The sequence below is a fragment of the Hyperoodon ampullatus genome (assembly GCF_949752795.1).
Source record: "Hyperoodon ampullatus genome assembly, chromosome: 15".
Taxonomy (NCBI): Eukaryota; Metazoa; Chordata; class Mammalia; order Artiodactyla; family Ziphiidae; genus Hyperoodon; species Hyperoodon ampullatus.
The window spans coordinates 68197935-68211777 of NC_136928.1; the positions used below are offsets into that span (position 1 = coordinate 68197935).

A 13843-nucleotide genomic window follows, 5' to 3' on the forward strand; every position below is an offset into this window, starting at 1 on the left:
CTCCAGGCAGGTGTCCAGCCCTCTTCCAACTGCCTGGCCAGAGCAGAGGGCCCTCCGTTCCAACATGGTTGCCAGAGGGCTTAGCCTGGGCAGACTCTCTAAAAGAGATTCCACACTTGGACCACTCCCCAACCAACCGAGGTAATTCCTCTTCCTCCATAACAGCCCAGCACATGACTGGAGCTGGAATCCTGTCTGCCTTGAGTTTTTTCTTTGAATCTCTCCCATTTCTTTCCACTGGTTCTAGCACCACAAGGTTCTGACAGCCTTTGCGTTCTAGAGCTGCTCAAAGGAGGCTTTGAGTTGGCTTGGAAGAGCTGCCAACTGGCCATCACTCAGAGAAAGGGACACAAGAGGTGTGAACCCAGAAATCAGAGGGGGCTTTACAACTGAAGGCTCGAGGTGGCTAATGGAATTCTTTCTTTCAGTTCCTTTCGGATTCACTACTGGGGATGCTGATGTGGCCTCAAATACCTGCTCTGGCGGCCTTGAGGGGGACCCCTGGAACTAGGAATCCAACCCCCTGCAGGCACCTGGGGAAATCTGATTAGAAGAATGACTTTGTCCCCATCCCTCCCTCACGTCTAGAATATTGTTTATTCAATAAAGCAGAAGAAAAGCCTTTCCCTTTTTCCATCAGTTCATCATTTTTTGAGTGCAGGGTCATATAGACATACTTTTTATTAAGAACTGCTCATTCCAGGGCTTAAGTCCGCCAGTGATGCCAAGACTGGGATGGCCAGTCCCTTTGAGGTCAACACATGTCCCAGCAGGGACCAGGCCAAATGGGATGAAATTCACCAGGAAAATACACGTCCTGCCCTCCCTTCCCTGGAGCCTCCGCCCAGCCTCTCTTCTCGCCTCTCGGGTGCAAGCTGTATGGAGCTACGCGCTGCGCAGTCTTTCCAATTGGCGCCTGGCTTCCCAAGACATCTTGGCCCCCCTCGGCACCCCTGCACCCTCGGGACGTGACAGTGTGTGACCAGCGATCAGGGTTTACTTGCTTTGCTATTCAGCCAAGCCCTGGAATGAATTTGGCCACCACAGGGGCTCTTTGGGGCCAAGCTGGTCTGGCACACAGGAGAGGCCCCTTAGGGGGTCTCTGAAAGCTGTCAGATGCCTACCTGATGGGCACATGTCTTTTCTTGTTTACACTGACCTCAGGGGAGGAGGTGTCTAAATGCTGGCTCACAGGGGAAGGCCTATTTCACCCTCCCGTGTACTTGAACCTGCTGTGGTTGCCTTGCCTTTAGGGGGAATAAGAGCCCATTTCACCCATTTAGGGGAAATAAGAGCCCTTTCTTGATGGAGTCCCTTGATCAAATCCAGGAGGTTCTGGAATGTTGGAGAATTCCTATGGTGTGGGTACACACCTGACCCAAGGTTCCCATTCTAGATCCTCTCTCCAGAGGGGCTGCCCCCCGCATCCTGTGTCCTGTCCCGCAGACAGGAGGCCTCCCAGGAGGTAGGAAGCAGCGGCCTCCAGACCCTGAACCTCCCAGGCTACGTCCAGATGTGACCTAGGAACCCAGTGTCCACTCTGGCGTAAGGGTCCCTGATATACAGTGATGCCTTGAAGAGTGTCTTAGTCTCGGGTCCCTTACCTCTTGTCCCCTTCTAGAAACAGTCCCAGGGGTAGGTCCCAAATCAAACTGTCCCTGCCAGTCTGGGCAGAATGCAGAAAGTGGTTTCTTCTCTCAGGAACCACAGAGCCCTCCGGGATCTGCGTTATCCCCACCCCACATGGACCACAAGGAGAGTGTGTAGTGGAAATAGCAGAGCTTGGGTGTCAGAAAGGCCTAGGTTCGAATCCTGTCTGTGCCACTTCTCAGCTGCGTGAGTTTGGACAATTCTTTCCACCTCTGAGCCTTGGTGTCTTCATCAGTAAAGTGGGGGCAACACCGCCTCTCTCACAGGCTATTGTGTGAATGAAATGATGCTGAGCCGAGGCTCAAGTGGGAATTCCTTTGCATCTGACACCAGCGCAAGCATTCCAGGGTCACTGCACCCTCATGCTCAGACATGGCATAATGGGACTTCCTTGATTATCCCATTGGAAGCAGATGGGAGGCACTCTGTGCCTGAGTGACCTGCCACTGAGACTCAGGAGCCCTACAGCCCTCAGGGGAGAGGTGTGTGGGTCCAGCGGGGTGCTGACACCACCTTTTCTTGGCTCTAACACCTGGGGTGAGCATTCCACAGGCCCCTCAGACACCGTGCTGTGTGACCCTCAGTGCTGTCCTGCTGTGGCCAAGTGGTCCTGTGGCTCAGAGGAGAGGAGCGTGGGATGGTCACGGATAAAGATTTTATTCCAAAAGGCCAACCTGGTGATGCCGTGGCTCTCAGGCATCATGGTCTGAACTCAAAGCAGCAGTCCTACATCTGCCGTTCCTGTGGGGGGACCCTCTTCCCTGATGGGAATGTCTGGTAGGTCCTCAGGTTCTCAGGGGATACTCTTTTTTGTGTGTGTGTGTGTGTGGTTCGCGGGCCTCTCACTGTTGTGACCTCTCCCGTTGTGGAGCACAGGCTCCGGACGCACAGGCCCAGCGGCCATGGCTCACGGGCCCAGCCGCTCCGCGGCATGTGGGATCTTCCCAGACCGGGACATGAACCCGTGTCCCCTGCATCGGCAGGCAGACTCTCAACAACTGCGCCACCAGGGAAGCCCAGGGGATACTCTTAAAAGGTGCCACTTCTTCTTTGGGCCCAGAGGAGGCCTGGGGCTGAGGATGGAGCTAGTGTTATGCAGTGAACCAGATAGGGAGGGTGAAAAAGGCCCATTTCCCAGCCCGTGCTGCTGATGACCCTGCTGGCTGCTCGTCAGCTTGACATCTGGTAAGTCACCCTGCACTCGAGGTCAGAATGACTTGTGTTTGCACAGCAGTACAGTGGTTAAGAGCAATGACATAGGTGTCAAGAAGCTGGGGTGGATTCTGGCCCAATTCCTGCTAGAAGTGTACACATGTAAAAATGGACTAATGTCGGTACCTCCCTCCTAGCTCTGTTTTGAGGAGTAGATGCAGTAATGCATACAAAGCACTTAACATAATGCTGAACAAGGAGCAAACACTCAACAAGTGTTATAAGAAATGTGCTGCTGCTACTGATGATGATGGTGATGGTGGTGGTGACAGTGGTGATGGTGATGGTGATAATGACAATGATGGCAGTGGACCTCAGGGAAGGACAGGGACTTTCTCCAGGCCACAGAGATGATCAGGGTAAAGGCTGAGCGCAGACACCGACCCTCTTACTCCCAACCACCTAGTTGGTCCTCTGTGTTAGACGTGAAGCTGTCAGCAGCAGCACAGGCTTCCAGGCAGTTTGGAGAAGGAACAGAGCTGGGCGTCCTGGGGTCCCACAGCTGCAGGAGATGCAGATCCTGCCTGGAGAGGTCTCAAGGGGAGACTTGTCCCCAGACAAGGCCCTGCACTGTCTCCAGGGATGGACTGACTCAGAGCCACCCCAAGGGTGGAGACGGCCAACCTAGAATCCTAGAGTTGGCGTTGGGAGATCTGGGTTCCCTCCAGTTCTGCCTTCAACCAGACTCGCCATGGCACAAGTTCCCGAGGCCATTGTGGAGTCTCAGTTTCCATATTTAGAAAACGGACCCATCTGTCCTGCACAGAAGAACCTATAGAGGATGTTAAATTGTATCTTTAAAAACCATTAAACTCTATGGAAAGGGTTGCTGCTTTATCAGTAACAACAATGGCAAGTCTCAGGGCTCTTGAGGCAAGCAATGGGTCAGCATAGAGTTGGAAACCCAAGACCTGCCCACTGACCTCCCGATGCCCCCTACTCCACAGGACACCTCGCAGCATAGACTTCTGATCTCCCTGCCTGGGTGGTAGGAGGGAGTGAGGAAACCACATGCCCGGATTATCTCACAGGGCAGAGCTGGCCTTCCCCGGGAGAAGAAGCTCTCCCAGATGAAAGCAGCAAAGGGTGGACAGGGAGGAACTTTCACATTTGTTAGAGGGACAGTTGGACTTAATTGAAAAATATGTTCACGTCCCTAAAAGAACATTTTCTGAGTCTGGGCTGGGGCTGCGGAGACAGCCCTGCTTCGTGTAGTACCCTCTGGGTCCACCAGAGGGCAGACGCCCCTTGCTGCACCGAGGGGCTGTGCTGGCGTTTGGACGAGTGTATCTGCAAGGCTGCCATTGCAGGGGGAGAAGCCTGCAGACTCAGGCCAGCAAGGATTAGGGGGTTTGCTCCCAAACTCCCAGGGCATCTGAAAATGCTCTTCCTGATCCCGCCCATTCAGGTTCCTGGCATCCCTCCTGAGGCTGCTGAAACCCTGACCCCCTTGCTCTGTAACTGTCGCCCTGTGCATTTTGGGGTAAAGTCTTAACTCATTTCTCAGTCTGGGGGCCTGCATGCCTGGCAAAAGCAGGTGCCCTATGGCGGTGTGTTGAACGTATGGATGAGGGGAGGGCAGGCACTCACAGGTCGGTGGGGATGGGGTATCATTCCCACTCCCTCACAGGCAGCACGAAGTAGGGGACCCAGGGCACCATGCCCGTCTTGTCTTGATAGTACTCCCGATGCTGCTGTGTCATCTACAGCTCAACCAAGGAAGAGATGACAGGTCGTAAGTGTGCAGGAGTGACGTGGGGCACCTGCAGCCCCTGACTGGCTGTACCTGGGCAGGGGGGTGGGGGCCGTCTCCCCTAATGCCCTCAGAGAAGAGTCCCCAGCTAGGTGTCCTCCTGAGCCTCAGCTCCTGTCACCACACCAGCTTTGCTAGGGCAAGTAAACAAGGCAGGGGACCAGCAGAGAGAGGTAGGGTATGTGAAGCCCAGCTCGGTAGGTGGCACAGGTAAGCTGTGTGTGTGTGTGTGTGTGTGTGTGTGTCCCTTTGGGCGCCACCTGCTAGAAGCACAAGAGCTCGGCCGAGCGGCTACTGTCCAGGTTGAAGCGGGTGCAGCTGGGGGCGTGCAGCCAGCGGTCACTCAGCACTTGGTTGAGGTATGGAGACAAGATGGTCGGGAAGTGGCCGCCTTTGCTGAAGGGAGTGTGGCTCTTCTCCAGGGCTGCGTTGTGCTGCTCCTGGAAGTACTTGAGCGTGGTGGTGTCGTAGGGGGAGCCGAAGGAGAAGGCCACGCCAGGAACATGGCCTTGGTACCTGAGAGAGCCGGTGGGGGTGGGGGTGGGGGGAGAGATGGGTGGAGAGCTGCAGGCCAGTTCCGAGAGAGGCCCTTCAAGATTGCGGGCAAGGTCAGCGGCCCCGCTGGTCACCTCCGGGCCTTGAGAGGCTTCCTAAGGTACACGGCCCAGCTCGAGCCTCTGGGGAAGGACAAGTGAAAGAGGCTCTGGGCCTCTGCCTCCCCACAGAGGTCATCTCTCCAGACCAGAGGCTCACACAGGGGCCAGGACACCTGGGTTCCAGTCCTGACCCCCTCAGCGAGGCTGCAGGCAAATCACTCTCCCTCGATGGCCCTCCATTGAAGGGGGGGTTGGCCTGAAGATGCAGAGGCCTCCTGCAGCTGTGACGTTCTGCAGTTATCCCATGAAGGGTCAGGGGCCATGCGATGAGTGTCAACTTTGGTGTAGCCTCGCTTCCGGCACCACAGCCTCACAAGGTGCCACCCAGCTTTTCCTAGATTGCAAAATTCCACACTTGGCCTTGCTGCTTTCTACAACCCTTTCTCTTCCTTTATTTCCAAATGTCTCCAAGGAATCCTCTATACTACTTTCTGCCTTCATTTCTTCTATTCCTATGCTTTCCTTCTGACCCGTCACTTGAACGTGTGCTTGTGCTTTTTCATGAAGGTCATATAAGATCATCCAGTCGCCAAATCCAACATCCTTGGGCCACACTCCCTCTCTGCAACATTCGCACTGATGAAGAAACTCATTTGGAAGAAGCATCACCTAAGATAAAGAGGTAGAGTCCCTGAAAGTCCTTTGTGCTGTGCATGAACTGTCATAAAAAGAGCAGTGCCATCAAGAAGTCAAAGACAGGCGGTTGGGAGGTGCTTCCTCCTTCATCGCGATGAGTCGTCCCGTGTGGAGGGAACTGTCCACCAGCCGTCTCCAGCCCTCACTTGCTTTTCCACATTAGAAGTGGAGGAGCATCTACCTGGGGGTGGTGAAGCCCACTCTCCCTCCCTCTTTGGCTTGGAAGCAAGGAAACCCACCCTGCTCCTCCATGCCCTGTTTTGGGGGACCCACTCTGCCTTTCAGGAGGAAAGCCTGCCCCAGCCCAGCCTGGCTATCTCATCCGGGTTCAGCGTCAGCCCCATTCTCCAGCGCCAGCTTTCCCTCTTTTATCTTCTTTCTCAAGTGGTTCAGAGCGCAGGGGATGAAAGAGGTGCCGGTCACCAGCTGTTGCCAAACTCCAGCACAGAGAAAATGAAGCAACAGAATGAAAACTAAAGAAACAACCGTCTACAGCCCTCTGCAGAGAAAAGAGCATGAACCAATAATATCGAACTGGCCAGTCATCCAGGTATAAAGGCAGCTGTATGAAAGAACTCAGGAAATAAAGCACCCAAAGCTCTTCTTGAAAGTGGTGTTCAATGATGAAATCCTGCCAACTAAGAGATGATTCAAAAGAAAAAAATACTCAGGAATGTAGAACCTCTGTAAGAATGACAGGTGGTTACTTCACATCTATTTAAGTGCAGAGAACCAGGAACAGCTACTAGGGGAAGGCTGGCTGCAGAATAGAATGCAAATGTTACAAAGCCTGTCAAAGGAAAAAATAATTTTAGCAACAAAAGTTGGGGGGTGGGTGGAGGGGAGATGGGCGTGCACTTAGAATTTCTAAAGCATAGTCAACCCGTGGCATCTAAAATCGAAACACGTTGGTGAAAATAACCCAATGTAATTACTCTAACCCCTTAACGGTGCTTATTCTCTCTCCCTCAGAGAGAACTTTTAGAAATGCAGATCTTTTATGATGAATTAACATTTATCTAAAATCTGTTCTTCCATTTTACTCCAGTATCTTTCTCTTCAGTTAAGTTTGAGTAACATTAAATTTCATGCTTTTCATTTTAAAATAGTAAGTATGGTAAGATCATAGTTTTATAAAATTGCTCGCTTATCTTTCTATCCATCGATCCATCCACCCATCCATTTAGCCTTTTGTCTGAATATACACGTAAAAAGAAACCTAAAATGGTGTTTAGGTTAATTCTAGGTGTTTGGATTTGGGGTGATTTGTTGCGTTCTTCTTTACCTGCACAGGTAATACTTTAGAGAGTCAGATGGCATTAAGAGTTACTTTATTGGGAACCCACTGTGTGCCGGTGCGATGCTAGGTGTCGAGAATACAAAAGCCTGCATCGCTCAGCCCTCCTTCCTCCCGCCTCCCCCTCATTCGGTGTTTATTGCGTCCTGGTGTGTGTGTGCAGGAATGGTGCTGGCAGTCAAGGCTCTAATGCTATTAAACGCAAGGAGGGAAGGCCCATTCCCCTGAAGGTCGGGTGGGGAGAGTACTGGTGGAGCTCCATGAAGGGGTCTCCATCGGGGGAGGCTTTGAGGAAAACCTCAGCATGGAGGAGGATGGACTGGAGCCTGGCTCTCTTCCTCTGCTCATCTTCTAGGTGCTGGTGTTGCCCCAGGGTCCTCTTCTCTCTTCAGGGACCCACTCCCTCTGGGAGAGCTCGTCCACGTTAGACTTCCAACACCGAGGACACCCAGATCGGTGTCTCCAGCTCCGACCCTCCTCCCGGCTACAGATCCACACACCCAGCTGCCCACTGAGGGCTTGCCCGGGGCCCCCAGACTCAGCACAACTGAAGACAGCCTGCTGCTCCTCCTGGCCATGTCCGTCCTGGCTAACAGCACCTCACCTACCGGAAACCGGGCATCACCCTGCCAACCGTCACATCCAACCTCTCCCTAAGTCCTGCTTTTGCTCTCTCCTTAGTGACTTTCCCACTGCCCTCCTCCATCCCATGGCTACCAGCCCTCCTCTTGCTCACCTGGACAGCCTCAGATCTCCTAGCTAGTCCCCTAGACCAAGTGTCACCCCTGCAGCCTGTCGTCCACACTGATGCCAGAGTGACCTTTCATCATCTGATCACCGTGACTCACCTCTCTTTTCACTTCCCCACGGGCGCCCTATGCCCCGGAAGTGTTACTTACATCCCTGGGGCCCCACATGCTCTCGAAGCCTTCACACACGTTTCCTCCACCTGCATCTCCTCCTGCCTCCTGGGGCATCTCGCCCTCACTCACAGAGCCAGGCTCCCTGTCGCGTCCCCTGGCCACCCACCCTCTGCCCAGCATCTCTGCCTCACGGCAGGATTACGATCCTTCATCGACACCAAGATCCACATTAGCTCAGCTCCTCTGCTAATGAGTGTTCTCTTTTACCCTCAAAACCTGCACAGCCCCTGACACATGACAAGTGCTCAGTAATGTTCACTGAAGGAGGCCGAAGTCCAGAAGCCGGGGGCACCATTTCCTGGAACGCTTGGTCCTGTCTGCCGAGCACACCGGCCCAGAGAGTCCCGCCCACAGGGGCGTCTGCGCACCTCAAAGAAAGGAGCTCTAGAAAAGTGACATGGCATCGTGATTCTTGCCTTTGCCGCCCCCAGGTTCTCCGCCACACTCCTTCTCTGCTCCCTGCTTTCCCACCTTCTCTGAATGCCAAGATATTTGCATCCCAATAGAAGAGAAGCCCTCTCCCCCGCAGTCCTCCTAAGGTTCTGCGTGGGTTCTGGATTCCATTCAGTCCCTCTTGCTGTGGGCGGGGGCCCGTGCACATGCGCGCGCGCGTCTGTGTGCGCACGCGCGTGCCCATGCACATGGTCATATTTATTTAGCCCTCGGAGGGCACACCTTGACTAGTAGGTCTATGTCCCTGTACGCACTTGCATTAGCGAGCTGCGAGCATGACCGTGCGGTTCCATGGTAGAGCCGCGTTTTTGTTGGGCGTGTGGCACGCCATGGTGGAGAGGACAGAGGGGAACGGCATGTGTCACGATGGGGCACCGAGTGGTCCCTACGGACCCTCACACCCCCTCCTCGACCCCTTCATCCATCCCTGCCCCTCACCCACCTGCGCACCACACAAGCTTGGAGAAGGTGCTCAGCCCGGTCCACAGTCAAAGCCCCCTGTGGTTACTGTGCACACAGGGAGCCATCCCTCGCCGCCTCTTAATAGCACTGCTTGGTCCCCCAGCTAACATTCAAATTAATTACCCTTCACCATCAGGGATCCCCTGAGCAGCTTATTAACTAATTAACTTGTTACTGTTCAGCCTGTTCTCATTCCAAGAGCACCCTCGTCTCCACACGCTTCTGGCTGAGTTTGGTTCTGATCAGACCCCTCCCTTGGGCAACAACCTTCAAGGGCTCCCCATCACCTGGGAAATTAAGAACAAATTGGGCCAGGTGCTCAAGGCCCTGCTTGACGTGGGTCCCTGTGAGAGGTCTTTCCAGTCTTATCATCCACTTCCGTGTCCCAGCGTAACTGAGCAGGACCCTATGGGGCTTTCCAGGGACAGAATCCCCAACCGTGTCCTCTGCCTGCTTCTTGTCTGTAGAAAAACTTCAGCCTCCTGAGCCTTCCCAGAGTTTCAAAGAATAAATTTAATCAGAGACGTGAGAAAATGCAGAAAGAAAGGAAAACAGTCAAGCAAGACAAAATAATAATAGTTCAGCCATTAAACAAAGTCAAGGACCTCTAGTTCCTCCGCAAGGACCATAGAAAATATTCTGAGCCATGTCCTTTGAGCCATTTTGCAGATACTGACCCCACCAGGCGGAAGAAGTTAATTGTATGCTGCCCTCAAGGATGTAGAACCCAGACTGGTTGGAACCAGAAGGTTGATGATGGTAACTCCTGATGACCTCACCACCAACCAATCAGAAGAATGTCCATGAGCTGATCACACACCCCACAAACCCCCTCCCTCACCCTATCTTTAAAAACCTTTGCCTGAAAGCCTTTGGGGAGTTGGGGGCTTTTGAGCACTAGCTACTTGGACTCCTTTCTTGGTGCCCTGCAATAAACGCGGCACTTTCCTTTACAGCAACCCAGGTCAATGGATTGGTTTTACTGCGTGCAGGCAAGCAGACCCAAGTTCAGTAACACCAGCTTTGCCACTCGGAGCAAATAGGCCATTTGTTGCTTTCAAAACATATTCTGCTGGTACCTCCTCCCCACGCCTTTCCCCATGTCATCCCCTCCGTCCAGAAGATGCTTCCTCCTTTCCCCAAATTGTGATCCTCTCCATCCTTCAAGGTATGTTTCATACCCTCCCTTTCCCATCGAGCCTCTTCCGACCCCCCATAGACCACGCCTGTCCCTGCCATTGAGCTGTCTTTGATCTTTGTGCCTCTCTTATGTCTCAATTCACATTCTGCTGTGTTGTAATTACCTGGGCCCTAGTATATTCTTCCTACCTGAACTGTTAACTCCGTGGGGAGAGAGGGCTGGGTTCTACTCATACTTGCATCCCTGGCACCCAGTAGATGCTCTGTAAGTATTTGCTGAATTGAACTGACAAATGGGAGCACATCTCTATGGGCTTATGATTCTTCTGCAGAGACGGAGGGTCCCTGTTACAAAGTCCAGGTTGCCGGAGCCCCCCATCCCCTGTTCTTAGGAAGTCTCCCCAGTTCCTCAGGGCTGTGTGAGTGGCATCAGGTAGTTATGTGGGCACTTGGGCCTCCTACCTCCTCCTGGGCAGATGGCCTTTGTTTTGTGCCCCAGGATGCACAGGCAGGTCAAGTGTTCGGACTGGGAACCCGGTGAGGTGTGGTGGGAGGCAGAGCGCAAAGGGATGGGTCCCACCTAGATCTGACCTGCGGGCAGGAAGCACAGAGTCTCACTGAGCCAGTCTCATCCCTCCAAAAGCCTTACAACCCCAGGACCTCTGACCTGAGAGCTCCCTGCTCACTGCAGGGAGGGCACACGGGCCAGAAACTGGCAAAAAGTCTGAGGGCTGTACTGCCCAGAGCGGCAAGGGAGCAGGTGGGGCATCCTTGTCTGAGGACCAGCATCTCGTTCCCCTCAGTACCCAGAATCAGGCCCTGAACACTGTAGAGATCTAACTGATGATAACTGCTGCAGTTGGGGAGAGTAGGGCGTTGAAGTCACAGAGACCTCGCTGGGCAACCTGATGAAAGACCTTGGGCAGTTTTGCATCTGGGTTGACAACTGGGTTGTTGTGAAGATTTTTTTTTTTTTAAGTTTGTAAAAAGCCCAGCTCAGTGCCTGGCATATAATAGGTGCTTATACATGGGGGTTCACAGTGCTACTACAGGGAATCAGGGACCTGGTACCAGCCCAGCTCTTCCATCACCAGCCTGAGGCTCAGGCAAGTCCCCATCCCCCAGACCTCAGTGACCACGTCTGGAATGGGAGGGGGTGGGGGGGCTGGACTGCCTAGTTTCCGAGGTCGTCACCACTGCAAGTATTTCTGCCTCTATGAGTAAAACTGGTAAGGAGGACGATCTGAGTGTCGGAAGAGACTGGTTGCACTTAAAATCCTGTGATTCATCTTCGAAAAGACATACAAAATAATCATTACCCAACTGTGGCAGGGAATCTTGGATTCTTTCATTACGTTAACAAAGTTGCCAAATAAGGTAGCATTTAGACACATAAGACAACTCAATTCATTCCTTGTTGATGAGAATCTTTAAGGAGAGCACATCCCTCCCAGAAAGATCCAGCCAAGAAAGTAACACATACAGGCTCAGCTGCTCAAACTAGCCCATCCACGCTTGGAACCTTATTTATGATTCACTTGTTATCATAATTTCTAGATCAGTCAGAGGACAGGGCACTCAAGGGAACTGCAGACGAGTGGCGTGGATAGAGAAGTATCCTGGGATTGCTTCTGAAACATGCAGCTTCCCTCCCCGCAACCTGGGTCAGAGTGGGGAGTCGTGGGGGAGGGTTAGGTTCCAGTGGAGACTGTGGTGGGCTTAAGACAAAAATATAGCAATGTATGAAATCAAATTTCATGATAAACACCCAGAGTGTGGTGTAAACACCACTATCCAAGGCTGCAGAGATGGTTTTGAACTAAACCTTATGTATTTACACCAGACTGGGAACCCCTCCAGGGCAGCCCCCGACTTGTTTGTCTTAACCCAACACCTGGCCCATCCCAAGCACTCAACACATCTTTATCAAAGGAATGCCTAAACGATTGAAAGAATTAATAGGAAAATCCTTAGTCATCTTCTCTAACACACTTGGCTTGACTTCAGGAAACAACTGTGACCTGGTAAATCAGCTTTGTCTGATGGGAACCGAAGCAGCTTTTGAGCTCTCTAAGGCCCAGGAAAGGCCCTGTCCACAAAGGGGCTGGATTAAAGCTACAGAACCTGCCCCTACTTCCTGTACTACCTCTGTGTGCAGAAATTATTTTAATATCACAGCTCCTCTATGTCAGCCTTATTCTGCTTCAAGACAACCCAAACGTCGCACAAAATATACACTGAGACCTTTGCTTTGTTTTGCAGTCTGTTTAGTTTGCAGAAGAGAGCACGTGTCTTTCCACCCACGTGGAGATCCTGCCTGCAGAACTCTCAAGACATTAATTTCATTCATTCTTTCAATACAGATGTGCAGGTGCTGTGCAGGCGGCCTCTCAGAATCCAGCCCCCATCCTCAATGGCCGTGTTGACTGGTGGAAGAGAGAAGACAATCTCACACCCTGGAAGAGGAGGTTGGGAGTGGAAATCTCAGACACTTTGAGAAAAAGGACCAAAGAATGGAAGGGAGCGGTCAGACTTGCACCTTAGCTGTCTGGAGTGTGAAAACATCCAGAGAAAGGAAAAGCAGGTTTTGCCTTGCATCCGAAAATGCTAAAGGCAGGTCAGGTCTGGGGGCTTGGGAAGCTTTCAAAAGCAGCATTCTGTGAGGATTAAGTGAGGTCAGTGGGAGAACGGAGGAGGCGATCGGGTGGGTAGCGCACACCACGAAACGTTGCTGCCGGTCCTGCCTTGTCAGATTCTTCGAGCCCCGCTCCCGGGTGCCCACCCGGTCGCCTTCGCTCCTTCAACCAACAGGTTAATTCCTGTTGCGGGAATCCTGCGCGCCCGCACTGTGGTGGGGGCCGAAGAGCCCGCGCCCTTCTCGAGGACTCCTCACCCTATTGCTCGTGCCCGGCGTCTCCGAACTCCAACCCCACACGTCGTCTCCCCCGCCTCCCACTGACCCGGACCCCAACCACGGTTATCCCGGCCCGGCGGGCTCCGCGCTCGCTGGGTACCGACTTCCTACCGAAGGGGACCTGGAGAGCCCCCGCCACGCCCAGCCACTGCCTGCTCTGAGAGCGCAGACCCCTGGGGAGGCCACCCCGCCAGGTGAAAGCTTGGCGCCCCGGGGTCCTTCAGCCCCCAAAGGGCGGAGTTTCGAGGCCGGTGGAGGGAGGAGGGGAGAGACCGCCCGCAGGGGCTCTGACCCCCAGGTTCAGGCGGGGCCTGGTGTGCGGCGGTCTTACCCGGGCATGAGGCCGGGGGGCACGTAGGCGGCGTTGAACTCGGTCAGTAGGGTGCCCGCGCCGCGGGAGGCCATGATGGGGGCGGCGAGCGCGCAGCGAGCCCGGGCGCTCTGGCCACACGGTCGACAGCACGGGTTACCCGGCAACCGTGCGCCTGGCGACGCCAGTGGCGCTGCGCCGCCGCCGCGGCGTTCCCGGGCCCCGCACCCCGCTCGCCGTCCGCTTCTAGGAGCAGCCAGGCGGGGTGCGCCCGCGAGGTGTTTGCGCATCTCCACGTGCTCTCCTGTGTGACCCCGCAAATCGCCGCTCCCACCCAAGCCTCCGTTTTCGCATCCTTGCATCTTTCAGCTTCCCCGCCAGGCCAAATGGGTGATGCTCCGAGGCGGGTCGAAGGTGGAAACGGTGCACAAAGCAGC

The 13843-nt window shown here is 53.8% G+C and overlaps 2 protein-coding genes across 2 annotated transcripts in view; one reads left to right on the top strand and one right to left on the bottom strand.

Annotated features, from left to right (window-relative positions):
* Positions 1–459, top strand: part of CIB4 (calcium and integrin binding family member 4) — a gene marked incomplete at its 3' end in the record, with an annotated part of 47896 nt that extends 47437 nt beyond the window's left edge. Inside the window, exon 7 of the mRNA XM_079720447.1 lies at positions 429–459. Within this exon, the coding sequence (XP_079576573.1) occupies positions 429–459 (31 nt within the window). The remainder of the gene's footprint in view (positions 1–428) is intronic.
* Positions 460–2376: 1917 nt separating this feature from the next.
* CIMIP2C (ciliary microtubule inner protein 2C) lies at positions 2377–13501 on the bottom strand (the record flags this gene model as incomplete). The annotated part of the gene is given in 7 exon segments (XM_079720881.1): positions 2377–2454; positions 2678–2717; positions 4453–4472; positions 4476–4565; positions 4876–4878; positions 4882–5131; positions 13428–13501. Coding segments are annotated over 7 exon segments (555 nt in total).
* Positions 13502–13843: the final 342 nt, after the last annotated feature.